Source organism: Manis javanica, chromosome 10, assembly GCF_040802235.1.
Source record: "Manis javanica isolate MJ-LG chromosome 10, MJ_LKY, whole genome shotgun sequence".
NCBI classification, from domain to species: Eukaryota; Metazoa; Chordata; class Mammalia; order Pholidota; family Manidae; genus Manis; species Manis javanica.
The window spans coordinates 53229895-53247940 of record NC_133165.1 but is presented as its reverse complement, the minus strand read 5'-3'; the positions used below and the strand labels follow the sequence as shown (position 1 = coordinate 53247940).

Genomic DNA, 18046 nt, shown 5'->3' with positions numbered 1-18046 from the left:
CTGACACACTGAGAAATAGGAAGCAATTCCTCCCAGGAAACCCTCTTTTAAAGAAGCCACTATCATAGTGGCCTTTCGTGTTATCTGTCAAGAAACACCCCAATTTGGTTAGCCCAGTGGGCTCTTTCTGCTGGATGAGTACCCTCATCTGGCCTCAGACAGATGGACCAGGAGAAGCACTCTGGTCCACGCAGGGAAATCAGATTCCCCTTGTGCAATCTGGATGTGGGATACCAAGCCCTAGATGGGTTTTGTGGCCCCTGAATTAGGAAGTGATGTGAAGCTGCAATGACTATATGTAATTGAGGGATGATGAATGAACCAGAAAAGCTAGTTTCAGATACAGGAAAAATGGAGACACATGAAGATACACAGATGTAAAGGCAGTGTGGTTTCAGGAAGAATGACAGATGGAAAGACAGACAAACCTTGGTTTCTAGTGGTTTTCCTTATGTAGCTAGGTTGTATCTTCTGTCCTTGGACTTCGTGCTCTTATATGCTTTTAATTAATTCCCCCTTTGCCTAAGTTAATTGGAGTGGGTTTCTGTTTCTTGCAACCACACTGTGTCTGAACAACTCTCTTCCTGACAGATAAACAGGCTCTACCTGCCCCCACTCCCTAACCCGGCCCTGGCCCAGAGCTGGTCATTGTCCCCAAGGCCAGCTTGGAGAGGCCTCACATATAGCTGTGGGAAGGAGAAGCATTCTCTATTTGTGGCAGCTTTGTGGAGTGCTTTGCGAGGGCTCAGTAAGGTTTCCAGAAAGGACCTTCACCCATCTCCCAGGCTCTGAGCTACATCCCCTTGGCAGGATAGATGTGGCATCGTCTGCTGGGACTTCCTGCTTACTCCAGGGCAAGCACACCACTATTCACAGCTTGAGGTGTGCTCTGGGCTCTCCTACCCAAATCGAGCAGTTCCTCCAGCCCCCAGCCCCCAGAGGAAGGAGTTTGTGTAGTTCTAGAACATGACAAAACATGTCAGCAATGTGGTGGCAGACAGGAGATCGAGGGGGACCTAGAGCAGGGTCTCTGAAAGTGGCCCCTTTACAACATGTTCCCATGGCGATTGTTGAGAGCATGATGGAAACACATCAGAGGCAGAGGGTGAAAGCAAAGGTCAGTCTGTTCAATTTACCAGCAGTCAGACAGGGAGTGCTTGGGAAGGAGCCATGGGAGGTGCCTTTTTCACAAGCTCATCCATCTCCCCTTCCCCGCAATGACATGGCCTCTCTAATCTGGAGTTACACTTGCAAAGTGTGGTACGCGTCTAGTAAAGGCTGGAGCCACTGAGGCATCTAGCAAGTTTGCTTCAAGATCCAGTTACTGAATGAGGAAGTCAGGCCAGGCCATACCGACAGGGTCCCCAGCAGGAGAAAAATGAATGCAGAGGCACAGAGAGTGTTAAACAAGGGGAAGCTCTTCCCTTTCCCCAAGCCTAGGCTGGCCTGGAGTCGTGAACACCAGGATCATCTTCGTGATTTGGAGAGGGAACCAGCAGAGCCAAAGGGTGACTAGAAGCCATCACCAGAGACAAGCCGAGCTGCAAGCCAGATGTCCAGCTGAGCTCTCAGAACAGCCCAGCCAGGAGGACCGGCAGCAGAAGCATTGGCCAGGTCACCAGGAACCCTGAGAACAAGAGAGACTGCTGTCAAATGTTGGGCTTTGGAACTCAGCAGCCAAACCTAGCCAGCCTCCCTATCTTCTCCCTTACTAGGATGACAAGGGAGAGTACCTTTAATATCTGTTCCGTGTTACAGCCCTTGGTAGGCAGTAGAGGGGTCATGTGGTAGAGACAAAGCTATCTAATCACAAAACACTTTTTTATTTTCCTCTGGGCATGCTGGAAGGCAGTTTTCCCCAGCCTCCTTTGCGGGTAGGTGGGACCATGCACCTGAAACTGGCCAATCAAATGTGGGTAGAAGTCATATGTGCCATCTTCAGGCCTGCTCCTCAAAGCCTCCTTCCTATGTGATCCACCATATCCTCTCATCTACTATCAGAAGTCACCAAAAGGCGGGAACCTGAGTCCCTAATGGACTGCAAGGCACAGAGCCGCATCCCCCAGTGATTCAGTGGGAAATGAACTATTGTGAAGGGCCCAGAAAGTTGGGGATTGCTTGTCACCACAGCCAGCACTACTTACTCTAATGCTGAAGAGTCAGAAAGATACAGCGGTTAAAAAGCACTGCCTCTGAGGCCTGACTTAGCTCAGAATCCCAGCTCTACAACTAGCTGTACAAGCCCAGGCAAGTCACTGTGCATGTCTGTGCCTGTTTCACTGTCTGTAAAACAGAAATAGTGCTAGCAGCTATTACTTACAATATAAATATATAACTATCACTAGCAGCTCTTACCATGGGGTCTGTGTAAGGCTTAAGTGAGTGAATTCATATCAAGCATTTAGAACAGTGCCTGGCACATGGTAAACATCAAATAAATGCTGGTTTTGAAAATTAGACTCGAAGATCTGGGAGAGTTGGAATCCTATCTGTTCTGAAAATTACTGTATACTCAGTGTCAGTCAAGGGCATGGATCCTGGATGACAGCTACCTGGTATGGGGAAGCCTAGGAGAGGCATGTGCACCCCCTCACCCCCACCATACTACCAGATCATAACATCCCACAAATTTCAAAGTAGCTGCCGATGTCCTAGAAGGGTGGGAGAGATTAATATAATAATTTTCAGAAATATTAATTTATGACTATCAGTTTATAATTACAAAACACTGGTTAATGTTCAGTTAATTCTAAAACACCAAAAATGGTTGCGGGAGCTAGCAAACCATGAAAAGCCTAAGTGCCCTCTCATGGTGGTCTTCTACCACATCAGATTGATTCCCGGGCTCTTCCAGAAGGCTCCTGGATCCACCACCCACCCTAGAAATAAGTCACTTTGGCAAACTCTACAGGGAAGCCAGGTCCTTCCAGGCACTGTGCTAACCTGAAGTACTGGAAGCAGTAGAGGAGACGTGAGGTCTCTGCTCTCAAGCTGCTTTTAGTCTGAGCTCTAACCCCTCTCTCTGATGAACTTTTCTGAGTTGGAAATTTGAGGATAGAAAAGAACCAATATAGGTCATTCTGAGGAAAAGTAAAGTCTTACAGCATTGCTTTCCCCTTGGTCCAAAATGTGTTTCTTGGATTTGTCACCCTGTTGAACTATATAATTCATCCAGCAGAGCCCTAGTCAGAAGTCACCACCTGCTGAAATTCTTTCCTGCCCTTATCCAGTATAGTTAATTACTCTTCTGTGAATTCCTTCTGCACCATCTCCTTGCTTGTGACTTATCTGCTTAGGTGCCTGTCTCATTTTTGCAATTGTTGTTCATTCTACCTATAGGGCTTATTCCTCTACTGTCTGCACACCTGGCTCCTCTTTCTCATTTGGTTAAAGTATCACCTCCTCTGAAAAAATTTCCGGCCATTTGAATATATTCCTACTTCCCTCTTACCTTGTTACTAGAACCATTAAACATTGGTTGGGGATGCAGTCACCCAGAATAAAGACTACATTTCCCAGCTTCCTTTGCAGCCAGGTGTGGCCATGTGACTAAGCAGTAGCCAGTGAGATGTAAGTGGAGGTATAAGGTATCAACGTCAGGGAATGTTCCTTAACACTCAGTGACTCCTTCCATGTCCCCTCCATTCTGTTGCTTAGATATGAAGATTGGAGCTCCAGTTGCCCTCGTGGACCATGAGATGAGAACCACATCCTGAAGATGGTGGTGGGGAGAGCCAGAAGGAGCCAGGATTCCTGATGACTTTGTGGTGCCATCCCAGCGGCCCTGGATTGTTCGCTTCTGGACTTCATTTATGTGTAAGAGAAATAAACTTTTATCTTATTTAAGGTGTTACTTCCCATGCAGGTAACTTTCTATCACATCACCTTCTTTTCTTTATTAACTACCTTGTTAACTTGTTATTGTCTGTTTCCTACACTGGAACATGGGCCGCATGAGGGCAGGCACCTGGTCTGCCTTGTTCACCATTATATCCTCAATACTTAGATATGCCTGGCACACAGCAGGTGTTCAGTAAATATTTTTTGTTGAATAACTGGTCCCCGTGCTACACAGTGGGCACCTCAAAAGCCTGCCCTGGGACCGATTCATTTCAGTGTCCATGGTTCCCAGCACAGGCTAAACAAATGTGCGCTGAATCGTAGAGAGGAAGGAAAGAGGTGGGAGGGAGGGTGGTGGGGAAGGCAGGAGAAAATGATGTACCTGCAGTGCTGGGCATTCCATTCATGACACCAAGAGATGCGGCACCTGGAGACAAGGGCAGAAGGTGAGGGTTTCCTCAGTCACACTCCCGTGACTGTGGCACTGTGGCCGTAGCTGCTCTGAGTCCCCCTGGACCTGACCAGTTCAGTGCTAACTCCAGTGCTGACAGCCTATGTGGTAGAGTCACTCAGCAGGCACCTTCCTAAACACACTTCATGCACTTGAAACTTAATCTTCCTAACAGATTTGGAAAGGCAGGATTCTCATCCCCACTTAACAGATGAGAATACTAAGGCTCGGCAGTGTTAAGGGACTTGCCAAGTTAACCTTGCTAGTAAGTAGCAGAGCTGGGATTCGATCCTGTCTGTCTGATTCCAAAATGGAAGTTCCTAATCTCCCAGCTACCTGGTGACAACACATGAAGCTTCAAGTTCAGGGCTCAATAAAGGGACAGGACCACTCAGGGTGGAGCCTTCTTTTACAAGGCGGCCTGTTTACTCACGTGGAGAATTGAGGGAGTCACAGTACATGCCTCCTTGGGCTATTGTGGCATTCCATGTGATAATGCACAGTGCAACCACAGTGGTGGTGCTGTTATTATCATTGTCATTGTTTTTGATGTTATTCTTACTATTATTAATATTACTGTATCTTAATTTCTTTAGGACAAAAATAATAATGCTTTCACTCTTTAGGGTTTCTTGACTCCTTCATTCCAGAGGGAATAAAAACCATGCCAGCATTGTTAACCTATGGGTAAGTGGATGAAAATTTGAGGAATGGACAGCTTCCCCTGTGTCATGCCCTGGGGTGCTGTAACTGCATTTGATAAACACAGTCATTCATCTGAAGACAAAGTTGGGTTAGGACTTAGACTTCACTCAACAGGGACTGAGTTATAGGGATGTGGCAGGAGGAATGAGAAGGACACATTGTTTTGGAATCAGAACTGAGCTGGTTTTAGTTCTAACTCCAGCCACCCATGAGCTGGGGGATCTTGGGTGAGTCACTAATCTCTCCAAGCTTTAGTTTCTCATCTGTAAAATGGACACAGTCAGGGGTGGATTAAGTGAATCAGTGGTTACTGAGAGCTTAGCCTGGTCTCTGGCATCCCACACAAATGGCAAATGCTGTTATCAAGACCCAAAGCACCTCATGGAAAGATAGACTCACTGGGGGAGGTAGGAAAGGCTCTAAGTTGTCGGTTTGGTAACCCCAGGCATCTGTGGTTACCTGTCAGCACCTGGCCGGCTGCCCTTGGCACCAGGACTTAGCTACTTACCTCTCCGAGTGATGGGTCCCAAATCAAGAACCCGCTCTGAGTTGATAGCCACTACTTCACTGCGGAGCTGACTTCCTGAGCAAGACTGTGTGGATGGAGAAAGCTCATTATATCACAATGTAAAGGCATGGTCCCTACCCAGACTGCTCCTGCAGCGGGAGGTTTGGGCCAAGAGTGGGGTACCCCACCATGCGGCCCTAACTCCCATGCTATGGTTTTCTCAATCCAGAGAGTTCTTACTCTCTGGTCAAACAAACCCAGGTTTGAGTCTCATCTCCACTCTCTGTCAGTTCTCTAATTTGGGACAAATGGCTTCACTTCTCTGATATTACTAAATACTACCTTCCTAGCAGCAAAGATTAAAATCAGGTTTGTCTGCAACATGCAGGCATGCAGAGTAAGCACTCAACAAACGCCCACTATGAACAGGCAGTGCCAAGCGGGTTGAGAGCATAGACACTGGAGTCACCCTATAGCCGGGTCCCTTCCCACAGTTCTAACTGTGTGGCCCTTGGGCAAGGGACCTCTCTGAGCTTCAGTTTCAATCTACTTGAAGGGTGTGGTGAGAATCAAATTAGATAAGGCATATGAACATGTTAGTACAGTGACATAAAGTACTAAAAAAGTCAGCTATTACTGAAATCATTTACAATATATCTTGTGCCAAGGAAACCGAATGGTCAGGCTCCTTCATCTGAGCTGCCTCCTGGGGACACCATAATTGCTTTAGGGCCATCCATTCATCCTTTCTGCTTGCCTCCCTCCCTCCCATCCAGTCATCTGTCCATCTTTCCATCTCTTCATCTTCCTCCTTCCCATCCTTCCATAATTCCAGGAAGTATATATGGTGAGTCTACCAGGTACCAGGCCTCAGGCCAGGCATTGAGTAGTCCTGTCCAAAGAGATACTCACCGGCTGGCACTGTTCATTAAAGGAGTCGCAGAGATGAATCTCACAATGCAGGAAAACTAGGTCGTAGTTTCCAGCAAACATGAACATCTGAACCGAGAACCGGCTTTCCGCAGATACCCCGTTCTCCTCCACGTGGATAGTGGAGTCACGTTGATTTGGGCAGCTGAGAGGATGACAGGGGCAAGGCTGTAACTTCTAGGATAGCTCAGAGGGCCTGAGGCCCTAGGCTGCATCTTTAATCTGTATCCATTATAAAAGCAGCATCAGAGATAATGAAAGAACCCCCAGGTTCCCTCTATCCTGACAATATGGACTTGTATTCCTCTCAGTTTTTTCCAGTGTTATCCATAAACCCACATGATTTAAGTTTTGGGGGCACAGTCTCTGGAGTGAGAATGACTAGTTTCAAATTCCATCCACACATACTTTCTAGGTAAGTGATTATGAGCAGATGACTTAACCTTACTGAGCCTCACTTTTCTTATGTATAGAGTGGAGATGGTAATCTGCACCTCCCATGGTTTGTGAGCATTTGATGAGATAATGCATATATATTACTTAGCACAGTGCCTGATGCACAGCTAAGCTCAGGGATAAATATTCACTGGTATTATTACCATGGTTTGAATCATGATCTATACAGATGTCCATTTTCCATTTTGATAATTAACAGTATTCAATAGTATTTGGTCCCATAACACTTGCCATACTATTTTCAAGTTGATCAGTCACTGTTAACATCTATACAATAGTCTATCAATACTTAATAGACGTCCTGTTTTTGAACTACAAACCTATTGCCAAAGTTTTAAACGATACTGAAATGAAAAATAACTGGCATTTCTTTACCCTGCCCTCCTAGTTTATGTTCATGCTTTAGGCTAAAGTTTCAGGACTGATGTCCCCAAAGGGTGGGGTCATGATACATAATACCAAATTATTTCTCCAAAGAGTTAAGCCAATTTACATAACTGCCAGGCAGGGATGAGATGATCATTTTCCGCCAAGACCTCATTCAGGCCAAAAGATAACCCCCGAGTTGTCTGCTACCTGTTTCTGATGATGAAATATTTCACAGGGTCATTCTTGTCCTCAGTGGGGGTGGCATAGCAGTTCCTCAGCAGCAAGTTAAACCGGAAGGTGTCCCCTCTCTCCAGTATAGCGCCCACATAGAGCATGGATTCAACAGACAGCACAGCAGCAGACCCTTCATAAGGGGACGTGTAGCTCTGGTCTTGGAAGAGGGCCATCCTGACAGTGAACTCTCCTTCCCCACCCACACTAAAGTTCAGAGAACTGAGACAAGAAAAACCACAAGAGTGGAAACATCAGGTTTTGGCCAGTGAGAACCAAATAAATCCAGCCCTGCCCCTGAGTAAGGTCATGCAGACAAAGGCCTATCTTTGCTCCCTTAATGAACTATTCAATCGCTCATTTAAGTCAAGCATGTACTGTCTTCTAGGCAGAAACTGAATAAGCAGATGGGATTTCCACAAATCGTCCTGGCATCACAGATCACATCTCCTTCACTCGAAGAGCTGTAGTGCACACCTCTGCCTTCTCACCTGTAGAATGGGACCAGTCCTGCTTGGTCCACAAGCTTTAGCAGCAGATCCCATCCCTCCACTGCACAATCATCAGTGAAACATCAACTTCAACAAGGTGAATGGCTTTAATTTTTATTTTATATGAACCTTGGCGCCCTGACACAGTATGGTCTGAAAACCCCTACTGAACTAGAAAATTTCGAATCCTTCTAATCCTGCTCTTCTGTGAGCCCAGAGGGCAGTGAGAGAATGGGAAGGGCACCCAGAATTTCGGATGCTTCAGAAAAGTCCCCAGGCAAGTCCAGGAACACTGAGGAATCCATTCCACAGGCCCCACTGAGGGCGCAGTGATGCGGCTGTGAGCAAACAAGGGAGACACTCTGCCCGAAGGTGCTCTCTGGCTCTATTTCTGGAGAATTGGGGGTCCTGTTTATCCAATCAAAGCTGACCCCAGCTTAAATGCCACATCTGCGGGGAAGCCTTCCTGTTCCTGCCATCCCCACCCCACCAAGATTAGGGCAGGACCTCTGTTCCCTGGTCCCACAGCACCCCGTGCTTCTACATTCATCTCACTTGTAAATAATTATCGATGTAATTAGTTGTTTAATGCCTTTCTTCCTCAAGATAAATGAACTTGTCATAGTTTTGCTCCTTTGCATATTTAATTAACATTGTTTCATGTTGCTGCATTGCTTCATGATAATGACTTTTAATACCCACAAAGTATTCTCTGTCTGCCTTGTACATGTTGAACATGAACATATGACCAGTAGATCTTTGCAGAATGAATGATTGAAAGAATGGAAGCGCCTGAAGTAGGTAGGTGGCGTCCTGTGGACATCATAAGCTGTGCTTGAAGCGAGTGTGACCAATAGCAGGGGTATGGGTCAAAGGGCAAGGGTCAATGCCATACCTTACAATGGGCTGCAGGGCAGATTGGAGGCTGACCTTCATGTCCAAGGGGTAGGCACACTGGAAATTGATGTTGAGGATGGTGTCTCTAATGATGAAATCGCTGGCCAAGGAGAGGGTATTTTTGTAGATGGCATGGGTTCCATTTCTCTTTGGTATAAAAACAAGACCACATATATGTTCATGTGTATACAGGTGTGGGTGTATCTGGAACTCAGGTCTCTGCCTCCACAGTCGATGCTGTCCATTATGCAACCCTGCCTTCCGATCACAAGGAGCCAATGGGCCTCTTTCCCGGTTGACTTTGACACTCATGGGAAGGGGAGTGAGGACCCCAATCAAAAGCAAGAACAATAACATATTGAGCCTGGGGAAGTCAGGAAGCACCATGCTTGCTCCTCTGTCAACCCCTCCCACATGACCCCTAAAGCAGAACAATCATAGTTATAGCATCGGACTTATTCTAAGCTTTTTCCATGAACCAACACGTGTACCCTCACATGCTCTTAGAGGCCCAGATCACCTAAGTGACTTGCCCAAGGTCCCACAGCTTCTGAGATGGGCCTCACCAGGCCAACACTCCCATGCTCTGGCAGCAGTGGTGTAAATGCCACTCACCTCCAGAATGTGTCCACAGGCACCAGCCTGGGTGGGACTGGTCACAGAGATCCAGTTCCTTTCCTCTTTCTGCAGGTTGCTGCTGCAGTTCTGGTTCCGCAGGTAGGCAATGATTTCGTCCTCAAATCCCAGGCCTCCCAGCAGGCACTTGTCTATTGACACCGTGATCTCCTCGGCCCCGCAGTTCAGCTGAGGCTTCAAACTGGGGACATCTGGGAAGTCAAGAGGGGTTTGGGTAAAACGGACAGTGGTCTAGAAGCAGTGGGCAGAGCCCAGAGCCAAAGCCACCAGAAGGTTAGGTAGATGAGAAGGGGCCTGGGACCCAGGTAGGATTCATTCCCAGACTTGTGGTAGATGAGATTGGCAAAGAAGCCCCCTGTGCAAGATGTCTGCACATTGTCTGTGTGGGTGTGGGGAGGGCATTCATGCCTAGGCCCCTTGGGGTGGCATCTCCGGGGAAGCAGGACTGTCCCACATTCCAGACTAAAATAAAAGCTAGATGCACACTACTCCCACTCCCTGGCTTTGTGAAACCAACACATCTGAACGGGTTCAGAGCCATCATATTCATTCATTCATTCATTCATTCATTCAACAGTTATTCAACAAATACTTCTTGAGCATATATCATCTGCCAGGCACTGATCTAGCCACTGGGGATACAATGCTTATCAAAACTGACAAAATTCTCACCATTATAGAGCTACCATTCTGATAGGGGAGATAGATAGTAAATTAAGGGAAATAATCTATTGCATTCATGAATGCATTGATTCAACATACATTTACTAACCACCTTATTTGTACATTCAACACAAAAATAAAACATGGACCCCTCCCATGAGAATCCTTTGGCCTTGTGTAAAAACCAACATGTCAATAGCTTATTATAATGCACCATGACGGAAGTCCTAACAGAAGTGTGTTCTAGGGGCAGATGAGACATACAAGTCTGTCTGTGGGTTAAGTCGGGGGAGGATTCACAGAGAGATGAGACTAAATGGGGGTAGGAGTTTTGCAGATGGATAAAGCAAGTGAGGGCGTCCCAGGTGTGTTCGCAGAGGTGTGGAGTGCTGAGGTCCAGGAACTTAAAATGGGCAATGGGTGGAGCTGTGGGAGATGCAGAAGTGAGCAAAAGCCAGACCACAAAGAGTTTGTGTCTGGAAACAATGGGGACCCAGTGGCTAGTCACTGTCGAAGACATAGGGCAGGCCACCTGCTTACCCAGCCGACTTTGGAGCCCATCCAGGCACAGAGAAGGTGTCCTCAAAGCCCAGTGTCTGATTCTGTGGTGGCCCCAACCCAGGAAACAACCCTGACCCTCTGGGCACTTGTCCACCCAAGGTGCAGAGCCCCCAAAGGGGGCAGGCTGTCGCTGTCCTGGCCCTGCCTTCACCCCCTTGCTGCTCCTGCCAGGCGCACCCACGTGCCATGTGGACCACACTCCAGCCCAGTTTCCCAAGCGTGTCATTTCTGTTTGTGTCCTTCTGCCTAGAAGGCTCCAATGCAGGGACAGGAGTGTGCTCATGGCAAGGCATGCTTGGGCCAAGCACAGGAGGCAGAGGTGGTAGGGTCTTGGGAGGGAAAAAAATGATCTCAATGGGAAGCTCCTCCAACCCGCATCCAGGACTTAGGGCTAGTCTGTGGCATCCCTGCCCATGGGCCATCTGCCCTTGCTTGCTTGCCTCCTGAGACAAGAAGCTCATCATCTCCTGAGCCTGCTTGTGTGGACTGCTCTGATTGCATTCTCATAATTGCCCTGTGTGGTTGGTATTTTAATTAGTATCTTATTCCCATTTTACAGATGAGGACATTAAGGTTCAGAGAGGGTAGGTGCATTGTTTTAGACCCCAGGGCTACTACATGGGAAATCCAGGGCCAACATAGGGGTCTGTCCGTGTCCCTCGGGTATAGGCTCTGCAGATGTCTGAGTACAGCTTCCACTTTGCAGAGTTCTCACCTTCGGTTCCTTTGTCCCCCGTGGGTCAAGCCCACCCATGCCAGAGCCACTTCTGGAGGCTGTGTCCCAGTGGCTGACCTGAAAATTCATCCCACCCACTCCTTGGCTTTGAGAACCGTGCTCCCTGACCTCAGTTTCATCCCCCCTGTCTCTGGCCCACACCTGTCCCTTCGGAAGCCCGCTCCCTGCCACCCTGCGCACTCCGGCCTGCCTCCACCAGCGCCATGTGCACAGCCCGCCACACAGCTGCTCACCAGAGCCATTGAAGTCCTGTCTGCAGAAGCAGCCCCAGGTGCCATTGACAAGTCGGCACTCCTCCCCGGGACGGCAGGCTTTGTCACACTTGTCCTCCGCAGTCAAAGGGTCTAGGGAGTGAGGCATGGATGAAGCCAGTCAGGGTGCAGAGTAGGGCGGGCCTGAGGCCGCCAAGGCCAACTTTGTCCTTCTACCAGGGCACAGAAGTCCTGCCTGAGGTTGTGCAATACTTAGTGGGAGGGTGGAGCCTTAAACTCAGGTTTTGTGACTCCTGGTTCCGAGAATTGAGAACCAGAAACTGCTATCTTACTGCTTACTATGCATTGGCTCATTCAGGTCTTGTGGTGACTGAGACACGGAAGCTTAGTGGCTAAGCATATAGCTCATGGAACCGCAGTGACTGGGTGCAAGTCCCAGCTCCACTGTGTTCCGGCTCTGTGATATTGGGAGGGCTCCTTAACCTCTCTGCCCCAGGCCCCTCATCTGGCATAATGACATAGTACCATCGCATGAAGTTGGTAAGAATATTAAATAATAGTCTGACATGCTTAGGATAGGAGCACAGATGTTGTAAGCACCAGGCATTAGTGGCTCTTCTTGCCATTATCCATTTTTTCAGATTAGAAAACCAAAGCTCAGAGAGGCAAAGGAATCTAAATCTGAATGAGCCGCGTTCTTACTATTATGCTACATACATGGATGTATATAAATATATATAAGGAGATTTCACCCTTATATAGAATCTGAATTTCTGGCTTTTCTTGAAATACTGGGAGATCGAGCAACCCTTGGGCAATATTCCCACTGGGAAATAATGGGCAGGAGCTGATTCCAGGCTGTTCTTTTTGTCTCTTGCTGATCTGCTCCACTCTCCCCACTGCCTTCCCCACTCCCCCGGCAGGGTGGCCCCTCCCCGAAGCTGCCTCTGGGGCCTGGGACGCTTACCTGTGCAGTATCTCAGACTGCACTCGGGGGTGCTCTGCATCCGGTACACATGGTACTTGCCCGGGCAGGCCTTCACCAGCACCTCAGTCTTCCAGAGGCAGCAGTTGTCGCTCCAGTGGGCACACGCAGTGCGGCTGACAATGCCCTCCCCGAGGGTGGGGTGTGGCCCATTCAGCCACATGGGAGCAGCCGTTTGGCATCGGTACACTTGGACACAGGTCTCCGGCATCCTCACCCCTCCATCTCCCACAAAGCGGTACCAGCCATTCATGTCCCTGTCACACCCCTGCTCTTCCTCTGTGTTCTCTGTGCTTCGGAAGGGTTGGTCCAGCTGGGTATAATTCTGGCAGGGGTCAAAACAGTTGTGGGCATCTGGGGTGCCAGGGGCCCCGCATTCCAAGTCCAGCCCATTGGAACTGGCGCCAGTGAGGTTTCTGTAACCTGGAAAGCAACAGTATGATTGGTTGGGGTTTACTAAGCAACCCCAGAGCCTACAGGACTTTTATTCCCACTACTACCCACTCTGTTTGGATGTGCTAAGGACCCTAATAAGGACAAGAGGCACACAAGCCATCAATTAAACATCAGCTTTCATCACCCTAGGATCAGAATTAACAGTGAGGCCTTTGTGTGGTATTTTATACGCCTTATGAACATAGGCATTTCCACCCTGCATAGCCCCAGCGGGCACCGTTGCGTTGAGTTTAGTGGCTCCCCTGCTCTGGAGTTGTGCAGTGCTCCCCTGTGCAACCATTCACTGTGGGCCTGCTGATCAATATCTGTTTTTCTCATTTATGAATGTAATACTGGCTCATTGGAAAAACCTCAAATGCCATTAAAATGAATCAAGCACAAATGAAAGCTGTCATGAGCCCATACCATCCCCAGAAGTAACCATACATTGATTGTATAGTCTTAAGACCTTCTCTATGCATATGTTTAAAATAGTAGAGGTTTTTTAATTTAAAATATGGGCTTAATGCTGTACAAATTTTTTTCCCCACTTGCCATTTTTACTTAGTGTATCATAGACATTTTTCCATTCTTAGTAGTTACAGCTCTAACCCAAATTTTCTCAACCTTAGCACCACTGGTGTTCAGGGTAGAGAATTCTCTGCTGGGGGCTGTCCTGGGCGTTGTGGTAGCTCAGCAGTGTCCCTTCTCACAAGGAACCATTAGTACTGTCCTCCCTCCCCAAAGCTGGCTCCAGACATTGCCAGATGTCCCCTGGACGGCAGAAGCCCCTCCAGCTGAGAACCACTGGCCTGACGGGACCCTTCCTGATCACAGGTACCGTGGTTTTTACTGGATTCAGGGACTGTGATGTGTAAGGAGGCAGAGAAATAAAGCCAGGCAGAGGGATGAGGAGGATGTGGAACCACAGGCTGGTCAGTCTGGGTTTGAGTCCAGCCCGGCGCCTGCTAGCTGATGACCTCGGCAGGTGGTTCACCTCCGCTGAGACGCACCTGCCGAAAAACCCCTGCAAACGAGTGGCCCCCCATTTCATCCATCCCTGGGCTTTGGGTCATGATATTTACCACACTTGTGTCTGCCTGTTCTGTTCTTTAATTAATACGTTTTTTTCGATGATTCTCTTTGTGAATTTGTTTCATTCTAAGGGGCAGTATCTATGAGGCCATAGGTATGGTATGGTGCACTAGCTGTATTTTTTAATACACATGAAAAAAACATGTATTTAGACATCAAAAAAATTATTTAAGAGTTGGCCATGCAACTCCACTGTCATCTTGGGATATGTATGCCCTGTTTTGGGGAATAAAGCCCTAAAGATTGTTGGAGGACTAAATGAGATAATAGGTATAAAATGCCAAGGACAGCACCTGGGTCCCAGTGGGAGTTCGAGCTAGTTCTCTTCCCTAGTTCTGGTTTGTTGAATAGCATGAGTGCCTGAATGATGAATTAAATACACATACGGGATCATATTTTTTATAATATGTGTTAGAGGGACTTTTTACAAAAAAGAGGTTTTTAAGCCCTGCCTTTGTATATGCTTGTTTTAAAGAAAGCTGTCGCTACACCTGTTATTCTTGGATTATTTCCTGCACATGCTGTATTTTCCCAAACAAGGCTGTGAACTGAGTCCCTCCCTCCCCTATCAGGCCCCCTCCACAGGTGATGAGGGCAGAAATTTTCACCCTGGTGTTGAGCCTTCTTACAAGCACTAAGAGGCCTGATCTGTAGATCTTTGGGAGGCCCACAGAGAGATCACTAAGCCAAGGGCTTTCATTTCACAGACGAGCAAACTCCTCTGGAGGAAGAAGGCGCTTGCCAAGCATGGGCACACAGCAACTGGGTGGCTCCCCCTAGCCTGGGCATGGAAAGTTATGGCACCTGACTCCCACCATCCTTTCAGGGGGAGTTTTAATTTGACTCTTTGAGAGGTTATGACTGGCTTCTCGTTTCTCTCATCTTGTTCTCCACTTTTAGCTTCTGAGTCTTTGCTTTGGACACACCCCTGCTCTCCTCACTGACCCTAAATCGTCTTCTCTGCACCTCCCACTCCCCAGGTGTTGTGGGGCAGCTGAGATGCCAGGTGAGCAGAACACACACCTTGCTGTTCTGTAGATGCCAGGGTCAGGATGCAGGAGGTCAAGGTCAGCCACAGGACATAAGAGCCTGCCATCATGTCCATAAACTGAGCCACACAGGTTACTCAGCAGCGTGCAGACTTTCCATGCAGCTAAGAGAGGGAAAGATCCAGGTAGGATCAGGGTGACAGTCATTCCTTTGGGTGCCGGGGGAGGAAGGGAATGTGACTTGTTCTAAGCCCATCACATACCTCAGCTCATGTAAGGCTCTGAGCCAACCTCCAGGGATGGTATTATTATTGCTCCCATTTTACAGATAAATAAACTGAGACTCAGTAACTTAATCCCAGAAATATTTGCATAGCTCCTCCAATGTGCAAGCACTGTGCTGTCAGTTAAATGGCTTGCTTAAGGCCACAGGTCCGTGTTCCCAGAAACAGACCAACTGGTTCATGAAGGGCTGTGTTGTTTTAAAGCAGGCGTGACTTGCAGAAAAGAGGTGGGGTAATAGGAGTATGAGACTTGCCAAGGGGATGAGGTTGACAGCAAGAAAACCAAAGGCCAAGCTTAGAGCCAGCACTGCAGAATGCCTTGAAGGTTTCAGGTTGATTTCCACTCAGGTAGAGGTAGAGGCTCTTGGAGATTGGCTGGCGGGGAGGGTTACAAGCTGTGAATATCTACAGACAAAAGTAACAGGTGCTCTGTCTTAGTTCTGTGTACCAGGCATTGCGCTGAGAACCCGTGATGTGTCTGTCCCTCTGTGCGGGCAGGACCATGTCAGACAGCCGCACACTGCTTGCTCCCAGCATGGCGTTCGGCACACAAGGGGTGCTCAGTAAGACTTGAGGGATGAGTGAATAAATGGAGGGCGGGAGGCAGGTGGAGACAGAGCTGTGAGGAGCCTGCCAACACTCAGTAACATTTTTGTTTTCTGGGAAACTCTTTCCTCAAATGGGCAAATCTTTGGATGACTTCTTACAGCCTTCAGAAAGCTTCCACTGAAGATAGAGATCTGTTTCTGGAAAGGATATTATGAGTATGTTGTGGGTAAGCTCCCAGGACTGGTAGTTCTTAGAGATGAGATCCCAGGTAGAAGCCTGTCATCCTGGTGGGAGTGTTGGGGGTGTGGGGGAGCATCTGGAATCAGGGTTAGCGGGACATAGAGTGGTATCTGGAGTGGGGTCAAGGGCCAGGATCCAAACTCCTTGCTGGTTCCGAAAGGTCCCCGAAACAAATAACCCTAGCAAGTCCAAGGGTTGGAGGAAGCCCACCAGGGTCAAGAAAAAGCCTGCTGGGGCTTGAAGCAGGACTTACCTCGGGGTAAGAAGACAGAGGGTTCCTCCTCCTCTGGCCAGCTGAGGGAATGCAAGTCTGCTGTGGACCGCCTTTTATTGTAATTTCCCATTCACGTGGCTCCCCGTGATTGGTGCTGAGGTATGACTAGAGTTAATCTCTCAGGCATATACTGGACTTGTTGGGTATAGATAAGATAAGCAAGTTGCCACAAGGATGATGAAGGAAGGGACCTTTGCCACCCACTCTCTCCAGTGGAAGCCCTTCCAGCAGCCTCTCCTTCATGCAGCGCTTCTCTATAAAAAAGGCAACACGTACTGCTGGCTAAACTCACTGCCCTGCTGAGTGATTCGCACCCACTACTTCTCACATTAAATCCTCACAATAAAACAATGAAGCTGGTGTCATGTTTATTACCAGAAACCAAACACTAATCAAAAGGAAGCCTAATACCCAAAAGGAAGTGGAGACAAATCAAACAGGCAATTGTTTAAACAATGGATTTCCAATTGTGCCTTGTGTTCCTAGCTAATCACCTAGAACATTTGTGTTTCTGTCTGGATGCCACTCAGCTTGGAGCCAGTCAGAGCCAGGGAATAAATAAGGAAGGAGGGCGGGGATGAGTGTTTGCCACTGTGGCCCATAGAATCCACCCAACTTCAGATACTCAGTGTTGAGGAGCCTAGGAAGGGCTAATTTGGTGATGGTGAATCATGGGATAGCAAAGGCTGGACAATGTCCCTGCACCAAATAGAAGAATAGCCTCTCCTCCCATCCCTTCTGATATGTGGGCTGTCTAGAGATCGGAGGGCTTGGAACTGAGAGGGAGCTGTACATCTTGGGGTTTGAAACTCGAGCGTGGCTTTTGTGGCATGGTAGATAAAATGGAGTTAATAAAGAAGCCAAAGCTTTTACAGAACAAGTGGCCAATGCTGTGTTACTCTGGGAGCCTCTTCAAGTTTACTGGGAATGGGCAGCATGGAGGTCCTGGCATTATAACACCTTCCCACCAAACCTCAGCCTGGACAAAGCAAAGGTGCCATAAGCTATCCTCTCTCTGCCAGGTGCATTTGGAGAAAAATACCCTAATTGTGGAGCTTAACCACAAATGCAGGATTCCGAAAATCACCGGGGCCTCCCACATAGCCCACCAATCTGTTCATTCTGCACAGGTACTCACCCTTGTCTCCCCAGTGGCCACGTTCACCTTCTCCACCCTTTCCAACGGTCTCTGCAGCCAGCACTACCCACTCACTGGCCCCCACCCCATTCTCGGCAGGCGTCTTGCACCCTCTTGAAGAAAACTGACTTCCACTGCACCTGCCCTCACTCAACTTTGTGTCCCCTTCCCCTAGAAACACAGAAAACACCTCCATCCTCCACTTTCTTCCCAACTTCTGATGAGGTGATCTTCCTTTTCAAAGCCAGTGCCTCCATTTCTCCTCTGACTTCTCCAGCCCCATCAGAACCATGTGGCTAAAGCTGCCCTGCCAGAGTCATCTTACAGGCAAGTCATTGGGCATTTTTTCTGGCTCCTTGTCAACAGATTTC

General features: G+C 48.2%; 1 protein-coding gene and 1 long non-coding RNA gene across 3 annotated transcripts in view; one reads left to right on the top strand and one right to left on the bottom strand.

The window, feature by feature from the left end:
* Positions 1 to 1106: 1106 nt before the first annotated feature.
* Positions 1107 to 16628, bottom strand: GP2 (glycoprotein 2). 2 transcript variants are annotated; one of them, XM_017650183.3, is made up of 11 exons: positions 16517 to 16628; positions 15225 to 15354; positions 12654 to 13094; positions 11708 to 11818; positions 9494 to 9705; positions 8877 to 9025; positions 7467 to 7712; positions 6417 to 6579; positions 5505 to 5589; positions 4223 to 4267; positions 1107 to 1627 (listed from the first exon to the last, which is right to left on the bottom strand). In XM_017650183.3, exons 2-11 carry the CDS (start codon positions 15304 to 15306, stop codon positions 1569 to 1571), a joined length of 1593 nt encoding a protein of 530 aa, XP_017505672.2. In that variant the 5' UTR covers positions 15307 to 15354; positions 16517 to 16628; the 3' UTR covers positions 1107 to 1568. The 2 variants fall into 2 exon arrangements, with proteins under 2 accessions (XP_017505672.2, XP_073071594.1); XM_073215493.1 differs by lacking the exon at positions 16517 to 16628 and adding an exon at positions 15729 to 15864.
* Positions 7723 to 18046, top strand: part of LOC140844087 (uncharacterized) — a 36336-nt gene continuing 26012 nt past the window's right edge. Inside the window, exon 1 of the long non-coding RNA XR_012122293.1 lies at positions 7723 to 8078. This is a non-coding gene — a long non-coding RNA (uncharacterized lncRNA). The remainder of the gene's footprint in view (positions 8079 to 18046) is intronic.

What these genes read in the sequence shown, in the direction of transcription:
- GP2 (XM_017650183.3), bottom strand. Translation starts at nt 15,306, where the DNA reads ATGGACATGATGGCAGGCTCTTATGTCCTGTGGCTGACCTTGACCTCC. An exon ending in GGCATCTACAGAACAGCAAG is followed by an intron (nt 13,095 to 15,224) that starts GTGTGTGTTCTG and finishes GTTGCTTTCCAG; the next exon opens with GTTACAGAAACCTCACTGGC. An exon ending in TGGAATGCCCAGCACTGCAG is followed by an intron (nt 1,628 to 4,222) that starts GTACATCATTTT and finishes TCTTGTTCTCAG; the next exon opens with GGTTCCTGGTGACCTGGCCA.